The sequence below is a fragment of the Rutilus rutilus genome (genome assembly GCF_951802725.1).
Source record: "Rutilus rutilus genome assembly, chromosome: 25".
Taxonomy (NCBI): domain Eukaryota; kingdom Metazoa; phylum Chordata; class Actinopteri; order Cypriniformes; family Leuciscidae; genus Rutilus; species Rutilus rutilus.
The window spans coordinates 1,679,314-1,698,635 of NC_140229.1; the positions used below are offsets into that span (position 1 = coordinate 1,679,314).

At 38.8% G+C, this 19,322-nt stretch overlaps 1 protein-coding gene across 8 annotated transcripts in view; it reads right to left on the reverse strand.

Annotated features, from left to right (window-relative positions):
• The window catches only part of bmpr1bb (bone morphogenetic protein receptor, type IBb), a 100,471-nt gene extending 81,431 nt beyond the window's left edge, over positions 1-19,040 (reverse strand). Inside the window, exons 1-2 of one of the 8 annotated variants that reach the window (XM_084399920.1) lie at positions 18,780-19,040; positions 18,108-18,163 (exon numbers count right to left, since the gene is read on the reverse strand). Coding sequence is in view for 1 of the 8 variants with exons in the window: in XM_084399919.1 (XP_084256045.1) it covers positions 8,880-8,935 (56 nt within the window). In the remaining 7 variants the exon portion in view is untranslated. Of the gene's footprint in view, positions 1-85; positions 338-8,879; positions 8,988-18,107; positions 18,164-18,779 lie in introns of those variants that run through there. The other 7 variants (XM_084399923.1, XM_084399921.1, XM_084399922.1 and 4 more) reach the window with 7 other exon arrangements.
• Between the last annotated feature and the right edge of the window lie 282 nt (positions 19,041-19,322).

The window sequence follows — 19,322 nt, forward strand, 5'->3', positions numbered from 1 at the left end:
ATTTTCTCCTTAAAACTGCAGTGAACCAAAGACAGTCTCAAAAACACGCTTTGAAATCGCTGGTGTTTCTGACGTCACAAACTACCTTGTAACCAATCAGATCAACGTGTGATCGTCAGTCTGAATATTCCGATGCAAAGTTCAGTCTACGATCACTTCTTCAGTCTCGTCTGACGATCCTCTATCCAGCGCTGCAACAACACCAATCCCTTTCTTCCTCGATTCACCTTTGAAATAAACTTTGAGGGACTCTTTGAAATAAACATCTCGGCACACCGTGAGACTGCGAGAGCGTTGAGGTCATCTCTCTGTTTATACCGCTGTCACACTGTCTTCCAGGAAAATAATCAGCAATTACAGTGCCGTTATAAATATCTGTGGGGCTTCAAACCCTCCTCGCCAGAGAGATGAAACAATACAGAGCCCTTAAAGAGACAGTGCAGCACAAATCACATCATTCATCTGCATTTCTGAACCCATGACGTTCTTCAGTGGAACACGAGAGCAGTCTGAAAGAAAAACACAAACGCTTTCCAAATAACTGCAGTTCAGAGTGATTGAGATCCAGACAGACAAAAAAGTTGTGCAATAGTGCAGTTGATTTATATTTTTAGTGCATTATTATTATAATTATTATTAATACTATTTATTCCTTTTTTCTTTATTAATAATAAAAATATTTTATTAATGTATCTAGATTTGAGTTTTAGATTTAATTTAATTTAATTATTTAGAAAAAAATCAAGGAGAACAGACTGAAATGTTATAAATACAAATAAAATAAAATGTATATAAATCCGTTGCCTTAAATACAGCATTAATTAAAAAATAAAAAACAATACATGAATTATAAATAATAATAATAATAATAAAATTAATAGTTCTATAATTATTATTATTTAATAATAAAATAATAAAGCACTAAAAAAAATGTAAGTGCATTAATCATAATACTAGTAATATTATAATTATTGTTGTTGTTATTTAATAAAATAATAAAAATTAATTAATTAAATAGCTAAATAATTAAATTAAATAAAATCTAAAACTCAAATCTAGATAAATTAATAAAAAAATATTATTAATAAAGCAAAAAGGAATAAATACTATTAATAATAATAATAATAATAATGTACTAAAAATATAAATCAACTGCACTAATCAACTAAAACAATAATAATGATGATACAAATAATGATTAATTATTAATAATAAATAATAAAGTACAAAAAAAATCTAGATAAACTCTAGATCAAATGCACTGATAATAATACTAGTAATAACAATAATAATAATAGATTTATAGAAGTCCATGCGACTGGTTTAAATGCTCAAACCGGTTAGAAACAACACGAGTGCGAGGAAACAACGAGAGATTTGAGATTTTAGAGTGAACGACTCCTTTAAGATAAAAGATAAGCTGTGACGGTGCCAAACACATCATGCAGTCGTGAGTCGTGACGAGGGGACACTGTGTTTTATTTGGCCGTCGCCTTCAGCCAGTTCTGATACTGAAATGGATTCATTTGTATATTTATTCAGCTGTTCATGAACGGCAGCCAAGATGCACAAATTAAAGTCAGAATCCGAAAGCGAAATCTCGGACAGCAACTTCTGCTCCAGTCACAGTAAATCCTTACTCGAGGAAACTCAACACGCGATCTGGAGAAAGCCGGCGCTGGACAAGTCTTGCCCGCCGAGTTGGAGGTGATTTGTTTTGGCGAGTTTCCTAATCCCAACAATATGTGCTGAAACCAGCCAGGCATTCCTCGCCGCTCAACCTGTGCGCAACGCCAACATGCGCCATGTGTCACTTGGCTATTAATATGTCGTTTGATTGAGGAGAACCTTCCCAGCTGCACATTTTCCATCCCAGACTCCAAAACAAGCACTCCAGCGGCTCAATGAGACTCATTGTGGACCGAGTCAAAACAAGTGTCCCGTTTGAGCAAAGGCAGAACGACAGGTTCACCTGTCCGACAGAGAGCTCTCCAAACTCGACCTAAACAATAGCAAACTAGATGTGTAGCTGCGCCTCTATTCTGTGAATCAGTTCATATGATCATATCACTGAAAACTTTTTTCATGTATTAAAATGTTTCATTAAAAACATATTTAAGTAAATATTGCTGGTTCTCTTTATGCTGTTGCACATAAGTGAAAATAATTGTATATTATTCCTATTCACATCCAATTAGTGATTTAGTGTATATATTATTTTATTTATTAAATAATTAATATTTATATATAAATATTTTAATTATTAATTGATTAATTATTATATTTATATATATAAATATATTAAATATATTAAGTAATATTTAAATAATATATAAATAAATATTTATGATTAAATACATTTATACTTATAGTTGAGAAATATTTCAAAAAATATTTCAAATATTCAAATTATTAATGTAAATATTTTCATTATATATATATATATATATATATACCATGTTTTCATATAATACAGTAGGTCCTCTCTCTCTCTCTCTATATATATATATATATGTATTTTTATGAACACCACAGACCTACTTCTGTCTACAAAATATTTCAAACACAAATATCATCTAAAACATTCCAAAGTTCAAAAATATAAACAGAGAAAAAAGTCCTGTCAAAACAGTCTCTTTGCAGTCAAACTGAACAGTTTCTAAGACAGAATCGTCTGAGTTCCAGGAAACGTCGCACAGCCGGTGTGTATTCACGGCTCAGAGTCTCTCTCGTGTCCAGCTCATCTAATCTACATTATGCAAATCTGCAAAGGTGGCGTCCATCACACACAGGCCTGATCACACGCAAACCTCAGATGTCGTTTGATAAAGGTTACGAAGCTTCTCATGTCCATTCAAATTCGCAGCACATGTGAAAAACGCATTTCAATCTTTCATCTAAAACAGGTTGAAAAGACGAATGAAGTGCGCATGAAAGAATCAAATATCATCTGTTTTTTCTTTTTTCCCCTCACAGTGGGAATGTCACTCCCTGTCGAAACCGCTTAGAGGAAGTGAACAGGCTTGTGTTACAAACTCATCCAGAGTAGAGCTCTGAAAGCCTCGGACTACGTCTACATTCATCCGGATACATTTGAAAACGGTGTTCTCGTTTAAAAGCGCTCTCCGTCCACACTGGTGTTTTCAGGCGTTTCAGTGTGGATGAGAAACTTTAGGAAAACGCCTGAAAACACTAAATTCCCCTTTACAGCGCATGCGTAAACCCTCACACACACTCACTGAGATGATACAGGCGGAAAACTGAGATAAAGTTATCGCAATTCTTCTGTCAGGATTATTTTATTTAGCAGAATATCTCAGCATTCACTGATCGTCCAGGTCGCTCTCACTCATCATCATGTGTTTGGTGTAAAACGCGACCGCTCTGATGTTTTACCGCAGGACAGCAAATGTGAGTCAATTCTGTCATATCTGCAGGACTGTGATATGAAGAGTGTGTGAAGGAACATATTTTAGTGAATCGCACATAACAGACACAATACCGGTATAAACATCAATATCTATTGGTGCAACACGGGTCACATGACTAAACTTACGTCATCGGTTTTAAATACCTCCGTTTCTCAGTCCACACTACAACACGGACACAGCGTTTCCACAGTTATCCACTTTGGAGAGTGTTTTCAAAAAGCTTCGTTTTCATTAATAAAAGGCCGTCTCAGTGTGAGCGGAAGGACAAAATGGAGAGAGAAAGATGCGTTTTCAAACGAAACCGTATTAGTGTGGACAAGGCCTCAAACACGGCCTAAAGGCCACAGCTGATACACAAAGAAGCGCAGTGAAACACACTCGTGTTTTTAAAGTGGAAAAAGGCGATCGCCTGAAGCCAGAAGGAAAGCAGAGGAACGGAGAGCTTTGGCAGAGCGTTTCCTCACACAGCTTCAGCAAACAGATCCGGCCCTTTAAACGCTCACATTAACGCTTCATTGAAAGCTCTTCACACAGCAGTCGCTCCACACGCAACAGGACAGAAGACACACACACACACACACATCTGGAGACACACCTGTCCTTACATGAGGACAGAAACACACGAGAATGTTACACTACTCACACTCACTCACACACTGTCACACTCACTCACTCACTCATTCACTCACTCACTCCACAAGCAACAGGACAGAAGACACACACACACACACACATCTGGAGACACACCTGTCCTTACATGAGGACAGAAACACACGAGAATGTTACACTACTTACACTCACTCACTCACTGTCACACTCACTCACTCACTGTCACACTCACTCACTCACTCCACAAGCAACAGGACAGAAGACACACACACACACACACATCTGGAGACACACCTGTCCTTACATGAGGACAGAAACACACGAGAATGTTACACTACTTACACTCACTCACTCACTCACTCACACACACATTCACTCACACACACATTCACTCACTCACTCACACACTCACTCACTCACTCACTCACTCACTCACACTCACTCACTCACTCACTCACTCACTCACTCACACACTCACTCACTCACTCACTCACTCACTCACTGTCACACTCACTCACACACTCTCACTCACTCACACTCACTCACTCACTCACTCACTGTCACACTCACTCACACACTCTCACTCACTCACTCACTCACTCACTCACTCACTCACTCACTCACTCACTCACTCACTCACTCACTCACTCTCACTCACTCACTCACTCACTCACTCACTCACTCACTCACTCACACACTCTCACTCACTCACACACTCAAACACTCACTCACTCACTCACTCACTCACTCACTCACTCACTCACTCACTCACTCACTCACACACTCACTCTCTCACACACACTCACACACTCACACACTCACTCACTCACTCACTCACTCACTGTCACACTCATTCACACACTCACTCACTCACTCACTCACTCACACACACTCACTCTCACACTCATTCACATACTCTCACTCACTCACTCACTCACTCACTCACTCACTGTCACACTCATTCACACACTCACTCACTCACTCACACACACTCACACTCACTCACTCACTCACTCACTTACTCACTCACTCACTCACTCACTCACTCTCACACTCATTCACATACTCTCACTCACTCACTCACTCACTCACTCACTCACTCACTGTCACACTCATTCACACACTCACTCACTCACTCACACACACTCACTCACTCACTCACTTACTCACTCACTTACTCACTCACTCACTCACTGTCACACTCATTCACACACTCACTCACTCACTCACTCATTCACACACTCTCACTCACTCACTCACTCACTCACTCACTCACTCACTCACTCACTGTCACACTCATTCACACACTCACTCACTCATTCACACACTCTCACTCACTCACTCCACAAGCAACAGGACAGAAGACACACACACACACACACATCTGGAGACACACCTGTCCTGACACGAGGACAGAAACACATGAGAATGTCACACTAACTAAAACCCCGCTGACACTCAGTTGCTGTGAGGAATCTCTTCATCGGTCAGTCACAGTTAAAGGAAGATCTGCATGATTAAAACAGAAACAGTGATGCGGCTCAGTGCGGTTAGCAAATCACAAAAGCTCTAATTTAATTAAATAAACGTGTTTCAGAGTGAAGCGCGGCACTGTGTTCATTTACACACCAACAGCTCATGATCCAGTGTTTCAGAGACTCAGAGCGGCTTGTGTGTGTTCAAAAAAAATCTGTTTTACTGTAAAAAAATAAAATAAAAATTATAATAATAATTATTATTATTATTATTATATTTTTAAATACAGTCACTCACTCACACACACAGTTGCACACAGTCGCACGCACACACATAATTGCACACATACACACACACACACAGCTGTCTTTCATTTCCCGCCATCCAGTCGCAGATGGAGATACAGTGTGAACTTTAACACAGGGATTCTTGGCATTCCTTCAGGTTGTGTGTGTGTGTGTGTGTGTGTGTGTGTGTGTGTGTGTGTGTGTGTGTGTGTGTGTTACTCCAGCAGATGCTCAGAAACAGAGAGAGAGTACCTGTTCCCTCACACACACACACACACACAATGAGAAACATCCTCTCTCGTCAGATAAGGTCCTGTAGTGGCTCGCTCGTGCTTAATAACTCATGACAATTAAAATCTAGAGCACAAAACATCGTCAGGAAAACGAGATATGTAAAGCAGTTCGTCACGTCTTCAACTCTTCAACATTTCACTCGACTGAGGCGGGTCCGTTCACTAAAAGTTATTCGTAGTTCTTACGAGTCTTTTCTTGACCGATTCGGTAAAAGAACTGTTCACACGAATCATGTCTGATCATGTAGTGAGACTGAGAACAAAACACCGGAAAGCTATTTATTGTTTTTTTTACTATTTTGCATCGCTAGAAATCTTTCTCTCTCAAACGATTCAGACTGCAAACTCACAGCTCAAGTAAAATATCATTTCTTTTGCTGTGGTGCGATAGATTCAGGCCAGAGTTCCTGAAAACTAGAGTAAAAGTACAGATACCTTACAGTGAAAATGACTCCATTACAAGTTAAAAGTCACCAATTCCAATAGGACTCGAGTAAAAGTCTTCGAGTGATTACAACAGTACTTCAGTACTTTACTCATACTGAACATGGCTCAAAGATGCACTAGTCCTCGACAGCTAAGAGACATGCCAGTGAAAATAAGAAACAACTGATTTGTAAGATGAGAAATCGTGTTTTCTAAAACAACACCTAAATATTGCAATAAATAAAGGTAGACACAACCTCTTAAACGTCTATAAACTCTCAAATCTCAGTTAAGTCTCAGTCGACTTCATAAACATGTAATTAGTTAAACAATTAACGTCAGCCAAAGATGAAGCACTTTAAAAGATGAAACCCTGAACGACCCTTCGATTGCACTCGCAGAGAACATTATTCCGCATTGACGTCTGATATGAAACAGAGCAGCCGTGTGAGTCAACAGCATTACATATTATCCAGATACTATAATGATCCCTCCTCCTATGGGCCATAATTTACACTTCTGGAGCATCTGATTTACTTTCTCTCTAACGTACACTTAGAAAATAAGGTTTTATGTTAGTTTATCATACTCCACCACAACTAAACTAAACAGGCTGTTCTTGGTACTGTACCTTTAAGAGTTCTTTACAAGCTTTAAGATATGCAAATACCCTCTGATATGATTGGCCAACATTTGCGTTGTTCATTTGGGAATGATTAATGAGACAACCACTGGCTCATTAGCATATGCACCGCCCACATTTACATAAACATTAATTGATATGTAAAAGGAGGCGGTTATATGTTAATGAGCTCATGGTTTTGATGTCATAATCAGTAGGATTTCACTTCCTTAAATGGACTGGAGAAGGTCGGAGCTCAACATGTAATTAGCTAAAGTTTTATTTTGACTGATTTATTAAAAGATCTTGCTCATATGAATCATTTTTTGGTGAATCGGCCTGATCATGTAGTGAGAACAAGATGAGCTCATGGTTTTGATGTCATAATCATTATGATTTCGTTTCCATATATGGACTGGAGAAGTTTTGAGCTCTTAAAGCTACAGTACGTTTATTCTACTTGTTTGAAAGATCCTGAAAAATCATTTTACTTATGAAATGACCCCGTTTAAACTACAGTTATCGCCGTTAGGTCATAGAAAAGCAAACCTAAACCCAAAGCAAACATGCAAATCCACTCCAGTCTAAATAATTAGTCATATATGAAGACATGATTTGGAGTGCTTTAGCTTTGATCTGGATCTGGCAGGGAAGGGTGTGTGTGTGTGTGTGTGTGTGTGTGTGTGTGTGTGTGTACACTGGCCTGATGTAAATGGATCGATATCAAGATCAATAGGTCCCCGTCTCTCTGGACACAGATCTGGTTTATTCACCAGACCAGTTCAGTCCACGCGCATCTGAATAAATCTTTGACATTAATACTTCTCAGTGTTATTATAGTTTTCATTTTATTACAAATGTATTAATGTAACTTTTAATTTGATATCTTTAGCTTTCATGTTAATTTTAGTTTAATTTTCATTCATTTTAATATGTGCTTTCATTATTTTATAATTTTTTGTTATTTTTATATATAAATATTGCTATTTAGGTTGAATTTATTTATTATTATTTATTTATTTATTATTTTCGTGAGTGCAACGCCAAAATTATGGGTTCAATTCTCAGCAAAAAATTTTTTTCATTTCTTTACATAAAAACGTTGTCAAATGCATTTAATGTAAATACCCTCAAAGGGCAGTTGAGAAACATTAATAGTAAATACATTTAAAAAATAATTAATTTTGAGTCTGACTTTAACCATGAATTCTGCCATGCTAAAAATCACAATCATAAAGATTTCATACGCATATCTCACAACAATGGCATTTCCATGACCATAAATGAGAAAGTCACAACATTTCAAGAAAAAAAATCCTAGGTTAACTAGTATTTCCAACAACTCAAATGTGTTGTCATACATAATCTAAGGGTTAAAACCTGACAAAATGTTGTTGTTGTTGTTTTTTTTAAAAGGAACATAAAAATGATGAAATATTTCAGATTCCGCTCTATTTTACAGACAGATTTTCTTGCTTCCACTGAAGCTCTTTGAGCTCAAATCACACAGGAGAACATGATCATAAAAATTTTTTAAAAAAACCCACCAGATTAAATGTGAAAAAAAAAAAAAGCAAAAAAAGAAGCATTTTTTTATCAGCAGCTTCAGAGTTTCGGCTGTTCATGTCCACTGACCTCACAACCAGGTCTTGAAAGGTTTGTGTCCCTCCAGACATGATTCATTTCCCAAAAACACAATGAACACATTAAGACCCCAACAATTAGATTTTCTCACCCTGCATTGAGAGCTTCCCCAGTCCGTATATATGATGCAAAGATGTCCTGCCTCATCCGATCCTCTCCCAGAAATCACATTACGCTTCCCAGAGCGGGAGAAATTAGATTTGATCCGCACTCCTCCGTCCACGCACTTCCTTCACTCCCACTCTCCGGATCATCTCTCCGGGACCTGAAGACTCACCGGCCGGCAGCTTGAAGCAATTCTCCTCCTCTTTTCTCTTCATCCGACAGCGTTGCACAGATTGAATGTCCTCGCTCTCGTCTACAGCGGTTTAATTGCTCTGAGCTTTACTGAAAGTGGATCAAGATGACCATGATTCTGACAGCAGAGCTGAGGATCTACTTACACTCTCAGTGCATCGCTCTTATAAACCTGTGCAAGGCATCCACCTCACACTAGAAAAAATTATGAGTTCTTTTTATACACAAATCTTGGGTTGAACCTTATGGGTCAATTTTTGGGGTTATTTTTTCAGTGTTTGGGTAGTTTTTGTGTTACCCAGATCCTGGGTCAGACGTAACAACCCAGTGTTTGGGTAGTTTTTGTGTAACCCAGATCCTGGGTCAGACGTAACAACCCAGTGTTTGGGTAGTTTTTGTGTAACCCAGATCCTGGGTCAGACGTAACAACCCAGTGTTTGGGTAGTTTTTGTGTTACCCAGATCCTGGGTCAGACGTAACAACCCAGTGTTTTGGTAGGTTTTGTGTTACCCAGATCCTGGGTCAGACGTAACAACCCAGTGTTTTGGTAGGTTTTGTGTTACCCAGATCCTGGGTCAGACGTAACAACCCAGTGTTTGGGTAGTTTTTGTGTTACCCAGATCCTGGGTCAGACGTAACAACCCAGTGTTTTGGTAGGTTTTGTGTTACCCAGATCCTGGGTCAGACGTAACAAACTAGAGTTTGGGTAGTTTTTGTGTTACCCAGATCCTGGGTCAGACGTAACAACCCAGTGTTTTGGTAGGTTTTGTGTTACCCAGATCCTGGGTCAGACGTAACAACCCAGAGTTTGGGTAGGTTTTGTGTTACCCAGATCCTGGGTCAGACGTAACAACCCAGTGTTTGGGTAGTTTTTGTGTTACCCAGATCCTGGGTCAGACGTAACAACCCAGTGTTTGGGTAGTTTTTGTGTTACCCAGATCCTGGGTCAGACATAACAACCCAGTGTTTGGGTAGTTTTTGTGTTACCCAGATCCGGGGTCAGACGTAACAACCCAGTGTTTGGGTAGTTCTTGTGTAACCCAGATCCTGGATCAGACGTACCAACCCAGTGTTTGGGTAGGTTTTGTGTTACCCAGATCCTGGGTCAGACGTAACAACCCAGTGTTTGGGTAGTTTTTGTGTTACCCAGATCCGGGGTCAGACGTAACAACGCAGTGTTTGGGTAGTTTTTGTGTTACCCAGATCCTGGGTCAGACGTAACAACCCAGTGTTTGGGTAGTTCTTGTGTAACCCAGATCCTGGATCAGACGTAACAACCCAGAGTTTGGGTAGTTCTTGTGTAACCCAGATCCTGGATCAGACGTAACAACCCAGTGTTTGGGTAGTTCTTGTGTAACCCAGATCCTGGGTCAGACATAACAACCCAGTGTTTGGGTAGTTTTTGTGTAACCCAGATCCTGGGTCAGACGTAACAACCCAGTGTTTGGGTAGTTTTTGTGTAACCCAGATCCTGGGTAAGACGTAACAACCCAGTGTTTGGGTAGTTTTTGTGTTACCCAGATCCTGGGTCAGACGTACTGTAACAACCCAGTGTTTGGGTAGTTTTTGTGTTACCCAGATCCTGGGTCAGACGTAACAACCCAGTGTTTGGGTAGTTTTTGTGTTACCCAGATCCTGGGTCAGATGTAACAACCCAGTGTTTGGGTAGTTTTTGTGTTACCCAGATCCTGGGTCAGACGTAACAACCCAGTGTTTGGGTAGTTTTTGTGTTACCCAGATCCTGGGTCAGACGTACTGTAACAACCCAGTGTTTGGGTAGTTTTTGTGTAACCCAGATCCTGGGTCAGACGTAACAACCCAGTGTTTGGGTAGTTTTTGTGTTACCCAGATCCTGGGTCAGACGTAACAACCCAGTGTTTGGGTAGTTTTTGTGTTACCCAGATCCTGGGTCAGACGTAACAACCCAGTGTTTGAGTAGTTTCTGTGTAACCCAGATCCTGGGTCAGACGTAACAACCCAGTGTTTGGGTAGTTTTTGTGTTACCCAGATCCTGGGTCAGACGTAACAACCCAGGGGTTGAGTTATTTATCGTGGGCTTGTTGCGACCTCTTCAGGAGAAAGCAGTGCAGCTCCGTCAAATTGGTGTGTGTCTTCGGTAAAATACAGGTTTGTGTAAATTTTTGTGTCTATAATTACGTTATTGTTCTGTATATCGTTTAGTTTTATGCAAAACAAAAGGGGCGCGATGTAAGTCACTTACATGAGTGTGATTCGCAACGTTTTTTTCGCGTGATAGAAACGCCTGATGCCTTGCATACAATTTTATAATTTTGTTCAAAAAAAGAATATAAATGCTTAGAAACATGACGATTTGCAAACGTAGATTCAACAAACAATTAATACACCTAGAATTTTTCCGAAATGTGCAAATATACCTGTGCATTTTATTAACCGTGTTTTATATTTGTGTTTTAGGTTATGATGAGTTATTAGTGAATTGCTGTTTTTTTTTGTTTTTTTAAATTTAGTTTATGCATTTGTGTGTATATATATAATATGAAATATAATCATGAATACATAATATAATGCACAAATAATATATATTAATTATATACATTATATATTATATATTATATATACATATTTACAAAAATAAAAAGCCAATTACAGTATCTACAATGTTGTTTTTTAATGTTCTTAATTTTGTTTTATTTTTTTGTCAAAATTAATAATTTATTGGATATAATTCATATATACATAAGCTATACTATGTAGTTCTATATATATATATATATATATATATATATAACTTTTGGAACCGTTTTATTCAACTGACTTCAGCTTCATGCACAGCTAATCTGTGTTGAGAGAGTCTGTTTGGAGCATGAATATGATCTAAAGGATTCCTACACTGCTGTCATTCATAAATCATAAATCAAAGCTAGATGTTCTGACAAAGCACTTGCATTACAGTAAAAGCAACGCCAGAAAAACACTTGAAGTAAGCCGTCTCATGTTTCAGTGATAAGATTCACTATGACGGGTCATCAGAACTTCTGCTAGCCGCTGGTTCCATGAGTGCTGCAGAAAATAAGCAGTAATAAGTCAGTGTAATAAGTAATAAGCGGTAACTAGCGAGAGCAGCTTCTCTGTTCTTCAACTCGCTGACGGATAGACAGATCGCTGTCACAACAGAGCCAGTGTGTTTCAGAGCTTTTGTTTCTGGATGTGACCAGGAGGGAACGTGTGCGTGTGTGTGTGTGTGTGTGTGTGTGTGTGTGTGTGTGTGTGTGTGTGTGTGTGTGTGTGTGTTTTTAGCACAGAGCAGTGGATGATGGATGTAAGGAGTGAGTCTCTCACGTCACAAGTCACAAAGACCTGGACTCAACTGTGAAACCAGAAACCAGAGTGTGTGTGTGAGTGAGAGAGAGAGATGGAAAAGCCATCGTGAGCCCTGATCGCTGGCTTCTGTTGTTTCTGCACTTCCTGCTCATGTCAAATATATAAAGTTTTCCGTTTGGGTTCAGAAACAAGAACCGTTTCATATCGAGAACTGCAGGAGGGCTGAGGAATACGGTTATGATATTCGCTTGTGATATTAAGCATTAAGCAAAAAATTAAGCAACATTGTGGATACTCTAATCTGCTTTTTATTGGCTCATTAAACTCGCATCTTTCCACTGATGTTTTAAAATATCATCTGATTCAGTAGCAACTAAAACTTTCATTTCATATGAAATATTTTATATTTTATAAAAAATCAAATATTTATAAAAAATTATAATATAAAAATTTAAATTATAATATACAAAATATTTAATATGAAATATTTCATAATATTTTATTTTTTAAAAATCCAATATTTAAAAAAATTATAATATATAAAAATATAATATATAAAATTTCATATTTTATGAAAAAAAATGTATAAAAAATTTATCATATAAATATATTAAATTATAATATGACATATTTAAAAAAAAAAAAATTATATTTGAATTTTTTTAATAATTTGAATTTGCTTGGCCACAATGATTTCTGATCAAAAACACTATTTATTGCTGAAACTTAAGGCTGAAAAAATATATTTTTTAAATCTATATTGCCCAGCCCTACTCAGAACTGGTTCCTCTTAATTAAAAACTTAATCAATATTCTTCTGATGACTAAAACATGCTATTCTGTTCACACTAAAAATAATATGTAAAATAATGAAACCGTGAATCCCGCAGCATGTTTTATGTGAGTTTACAGTCTGAAGTGAGTAAAAGACTGGACAGTGCTAATGAACAGAAAACATCTATCATGACGTCCTCGCTGAACACAGAGTTCGCACTCAGTCTGGAATCGTGAACTAAAAGAATCGTTCACGGAGTCATTGAGGAATCAGAAGTGTTCAGTTCGCGCGGCGGACTCACGGCTCCAGTCTTCTCTCTGAATCCCGGAACCCAGCACCCATAATGCATCTGTGCTCTGATTTAATGGATTCAACACTCTGAGTGATTCACACACACTCTTACCGGCAGCTTTTAGAGTGTCTCCCGAAACACTTCACGAAGAGCTGACGCTCAACAAACACCATGGATGGATGATGGAGGGCTTTGAATTGCTTCCCTGTGTCCGGGTCGCTCCGGTGGGAAATCAGAGACGGAGAGGCCGTTAATCTCCCGCGTCGCGTGTCAAAAGCCAGACGCATTTAGTTTTCAGCGTGTGACACTTTGAAGAGATAATAACTCAAATCATCTGTGCTGCTTTTCATCCTCAGAGCCTCAGAGACATCAGAGATGAGAGTTTGATTCCTTTCACATGCGACGGGAAACCATAACGTTGTTATAAAGAAGAGTGTTTGTTTACATGATTATTAAAATTTCTCCACCTCTGAAAACTTCTTTCATACTGATGAAATCAAGGCCAGATGGGCGGGGCTAAATATTATCAATCATTCCGATGCCAATCAATAATGTGAACCTAAATCTAGAGGACAGACGATCACAGGGATTAAAAGGTGGACTCCTTTCACTTCAGACAATAAACAAACCACCTTAGCAACACCCTGGCAACCACACACACACACAACACTGTTGCAATAGCCTAGCAACAACCTGGCAACCACACACACACACATACACAACACTGTTGCAATAGCCTAGCAACAACCTGGCAACCACATACAACACTGTTGCAACAGACCAGCAACACCTGGAAACCACACAACACTGTTGCAACAGCCTAGCAACAACCTGGCCACCACACACAACACTGTTGCAACAGACCAGCAACACCCTGGCAACCACACACAACACTCTTGCAACAGCCTAGCAACATCCTGGCAACCAAACACACAACACTGTTGCAACAGCCTAGCAACATCCTGTCAACCACACACACACACACACACACACACACACACAACACTGTTGCAACAGCCTAGCAACATCCTGGCAACCACACACACATAACACTGTTGCAACAACCTAGCAACACCCTGGCAACCAAACACACAACACTGTTGCAACAGCCTAGCAACATCCTGGCAACCACACACACATAACACTGTTGCAACAGCCTAGCAACATCCTGGCCACCACACACAACACTGTTGCAACAGACCAGCAACACCCTGGCAACCACACACAACACTCTTGCAACAGCCTAGCAACATCCTGGCAACCAAACACACAACACTGTTGCAACAGCCTAGCAACATCCTGTCAACCACACACACACACACACACACACACACACAACACTGTTGCAACAGCCTAGCAACATCCTGGCAACCACACACACATAACACTGTTGCAACAACCTAGCAACACCCTGGCAACCACACACATAACACTGTTGCAACAACCTAGCAACACCCTGGCAACCAAACACACAACACTGTTGCAACAGCCTAGCAACATTCTGGCAACCACACACACATAACACTGTTGCAACAGCCTAGCAACACCTGGCAACCACAAAGCAGCATCCTAGAATCAGTGTAGTGGGTTTTGCACAAATAAAACTCATATCTTCAGACTTGTGCACGGCTCTTTTCTCCAGCGGCCCCTTCAACAACACTGCCACCTCTGTGCTCATTAATGCTTACCCACAATCCTCTGCTCTCATTGGCCACACTCACTTCCTGCAATTATGAAGGCGGAAGGCAGAGGTCAAAGGTCAACTAATGCAGCTCAGACTGCAGACAGAAGCGCAGCTGCAGAGCGACAGCAAACTCTTTTAGCACACGAATACACTATTTTATATGGTAACTGATAACACACACACATATATACATAGCCTATATATATATATATATATAGGGCACAATACATCTTACACACACACACACACACACAAATTATAATAAAACAGGCCCATAAGATTTAATGTAATGCTGTGCAAATGAATATATAATTAATATAATATAAACATTATAACAAAAGAGCTACATAAGATTTACTGTAATGCTGTGGAAATTAATATATAATTAATATAATAAAAATTATAATAAAATAGGCCCATAAGATTTACTGTAATGATGTGAAAATTATAATAATTGATATGATATGAGATAGGATATGTCATATCATATGATACAATAAAATATTTTTAATAACCTTTATTTTCTTTGACTATCTTTATATATATTTATAAAATACACCTTATCAACACCATAGCAACACCCTGGCAACCACTCAGGACACACTAGCAACACCCTGGCAACCACAAAGCGTTATGTGTTATTGCAGTTGAAAATTCCATTGAAAAATTGTCTTATGTATGAAATAACCATGAGTAACGCCTATTTTTGAACTATTAGAGCACTTTCTGCTCCGTATATTCACATCACTGAGTCAGATTCCCTGATGTCGTATCAATCAGGCCTCAAGATTCACATCAAAACTCGGCGCGGCGCCTCTGAATCTGAAATAAACTCATTATTCGGACTCTAAACTCTGACCTCTGCAGCTCCAGGCTTGAAGTTTACCTCAGTGAAAGAATCTCGCACGCCTCCGTTCTCCAGGAACATCAGAAGCTTGTTAAATTCTCCCAGAAGCCCCTGGGGTATGCAGATTCAGAGCGGGGGACACGCACAACAGATCCTTTTACGCGCCGCTCACACAAAGACACAGTGTTCGGCGTGTCAGCGCACAATAACCCAAACCTCGAGAATCAAAGCTGAAGGTGACGGTGTGTTTAATGAGACGAGAAACTCCAGAACACCTTAAACCACAGGAACAAACACACGTCACACACTCACGGCCAGTCAAGACACACTGAAGCTGATCATACAAAACACTTTTCATTCTGAGAGACCCATTAGTATATTAGTAATGGACTGGATGGTCATCAGACAATATTCAGGTCATTTTGAGATCAATAACTGCACCTGCTCCACTGTTCTCCAAACTTTCCAACAGCATTCGCAATAAACAATGCCCATTTTATTTGCCGAAATATTTATTTAGTGCTTATTTAGAATCTGTTGAGTATTTTAAATATGTATTATAATACTATTTACTGTGTATTTTGTTAATATATTAATATTTACTATAAATATTGCAATAAAAATGAAAAATTATATATATATATATATATATATTATATTAGTGCTGTCAAATCGATTAATCGCATCTTTAAAAAAGTTGTTTATATAATAAATTTCATATATATATATATATATATATATATATATATATATATATATATATATACACACACATTATATAAACAACTTAAACGCAACTTAGATATATATATATAGGCTACTGTACATAATCATGTATAATTATTAATTATTTTAATATAATAATCATTATTATTTATAGTCATTTTGATATACAAATAACAATTGTTTTGCCAAATTATGCAGCCCTACAAACAACTTTTTTTAATTAAAAATGGCAATTTTTTAATCTGAAAATTCGCATTAACATTTTCCTACTGTCCTGGTTTATTCTGCGATAAATACCAGTGTTATATTTTCCACCCTGCTCTCTTGATACTGGACTCTGATCAAACACCAGAGCTAAAGTGAATCTGTGTTCATCGATGTGACGTAACGTAACGTCTGCGGCCCGATGAAGATCCGCGGCGAACAGCGTTATGGCACGTTTTTCACACCGTATTTTGCGGCAGTGAAATATAAGCAGTAAAACAGCACCGGCCCACTGGGTTTAATTCAAACAAGCCTCGGGCCGCCAAAGCCAGACCACACAGACAAAACCAGCACTTTCCCACACGCAGGCTTTTAGAAATCCCACCCAAAACACACATCAGGCCCTGTAATGGCTTTCTCTCATTACGCCGCAGTATAAATGACTCCTGTAGCCGCTGACACTCAATAACGCTGACACACTCCCAAAGAACACACTCATCCGACACACGATACTCACGATATCACAACACACTGCCGACCCGCTACGACTGAAGAGATCCGATCCGATGGACAAATCTGTTGGCTTTACTTCATCATCTGCTACACTGATGTCATTTTACAGCTTTCAAACAGGTATTACAGATCTCTGTTTATTAGTGTAAAACAGAATAAAAGTACATACTGCATATATTCAGTAGGTAAACTAGTGCTTTATTCCCAACACAAGCCCTGTGCTTTATCTGAGGTCTCGCTCATGGGAAAATCAGCCTCCAAAAATCACACAGCGCTCATTAACGTTCAGATGACGCGTGTAAAACGAGTATAAACTTTCCTTTAAAGCTCAAGTGTGTCTTTATTCAATGGTAAAATACTTTCTCACATCCCTAATAATGCTTGACTTGAGACTCGACCAATGATGTGAGTTTGGGGGCGGGTCTATCTGCGTGAATGACCATTGGCAGACGAGGGGGCGTGCTTAGGGAAACTGTTTGAAAACAGTCATTCTTCCAATTCAATTTGATGACGAATGGAGCAGAAATTACACACTTCAGCTTTTAAAACACGGTCAGATCAACACTTTCACTGTGAACAGACCCTTTAGGTGTATTTAAGACAATCACAATTATTTCAGTCAAATGCAAAACATAAACACACATTCAATAGTGGAGGTTCAAAAAACTGCCTTCTTACCTCAGTCTGATGAATAAAGTTCCTTATGCATTTGTGATGTTCAGATCTCTCAACATCTACAGGAACAGAATGTTTCGTAAGACCTTGATGAAGCTCAATAAATCATTTCCCTTGAAGGAGTTATGCAATATCATTTAATATAATAACCGGTAAAACACCTTCAGGAATCATTCCTGATCAAACTGTAATTTTGTGCATCAATACATCAGGAAATCTTCCAATAATAACCTGAACACTGTTTGATTTCATTATTATTATTCATTTGCCTACTTAAAAAATCTAGCTAAAGTAATACAAGGATATCATAGACTTAAATGCATAAATCGCCTTCAGTTAAATGTCTTACTCAAATGATTTTTGTCCATCCCAACAGATACATTTCCTTTTTCTTGAACTAGTTCCACTAAAACTCAAGTGCTGACAGCTTGTGAGAGATTGACTCCTTCAGCTCAGTGAGATTCAGTGCGCGAGATCTACGAAAAAACGCCGAAACTTTCGTAATTACGAGCACGAGCGCGAGAGCGAATTTGACAAACACACATGAACAACCGCGATTATTTTAGTACAAATCTGCGCGTGCATCGCAGATGAACGGTGACTTCATCGATATATACGGCGGATTAAACATTCAAAGTCTCAGTGAATGTGTCAGATTGGCGTTTAAACACTCACCTTCATCCACGAGCCTCTAAAGTCCGTCAGAAAGCTTCATCAGCGCGTGTCCACGGAAGATAGAAACATTCAGCGAAGAATTACTCGGTGCCGTTTGTTCTGAGATTGAACGGACTCCTTCTGCCCAACTCAAGGAGGAAAGCTGGTTTTCTTTCCTTCAGAGAGTGTGTGTGTGTGTGTGTGTGTGTGTGTGGCGCAGAGGCTCCAACCACCGACGCCTCAGAGAAATACACCTCAATGCCGCTTTACCTCACAGAAACCAGCAAATAATAATACACCACCACCATAAAACCCTTCATAAAATATGCTCTGAACCTCAAATTAATAACATAAACCAGATTTATCAACCAGATCTGGTTCACTGCAAGACGTCAAAGTTTGAACAAAAAGACTACGTTTTTGAACTAGTGGTGGCGCTATAGAGTACGTCGTAGATACTTCAAAGTTGGTTGGGTTGCTATTCAGGACCAACTCTATCTCTGTACCAAATCTGATCATATTCCTGTGTATGGTTGAACTCCCATTTAGGAATAATACTAATAA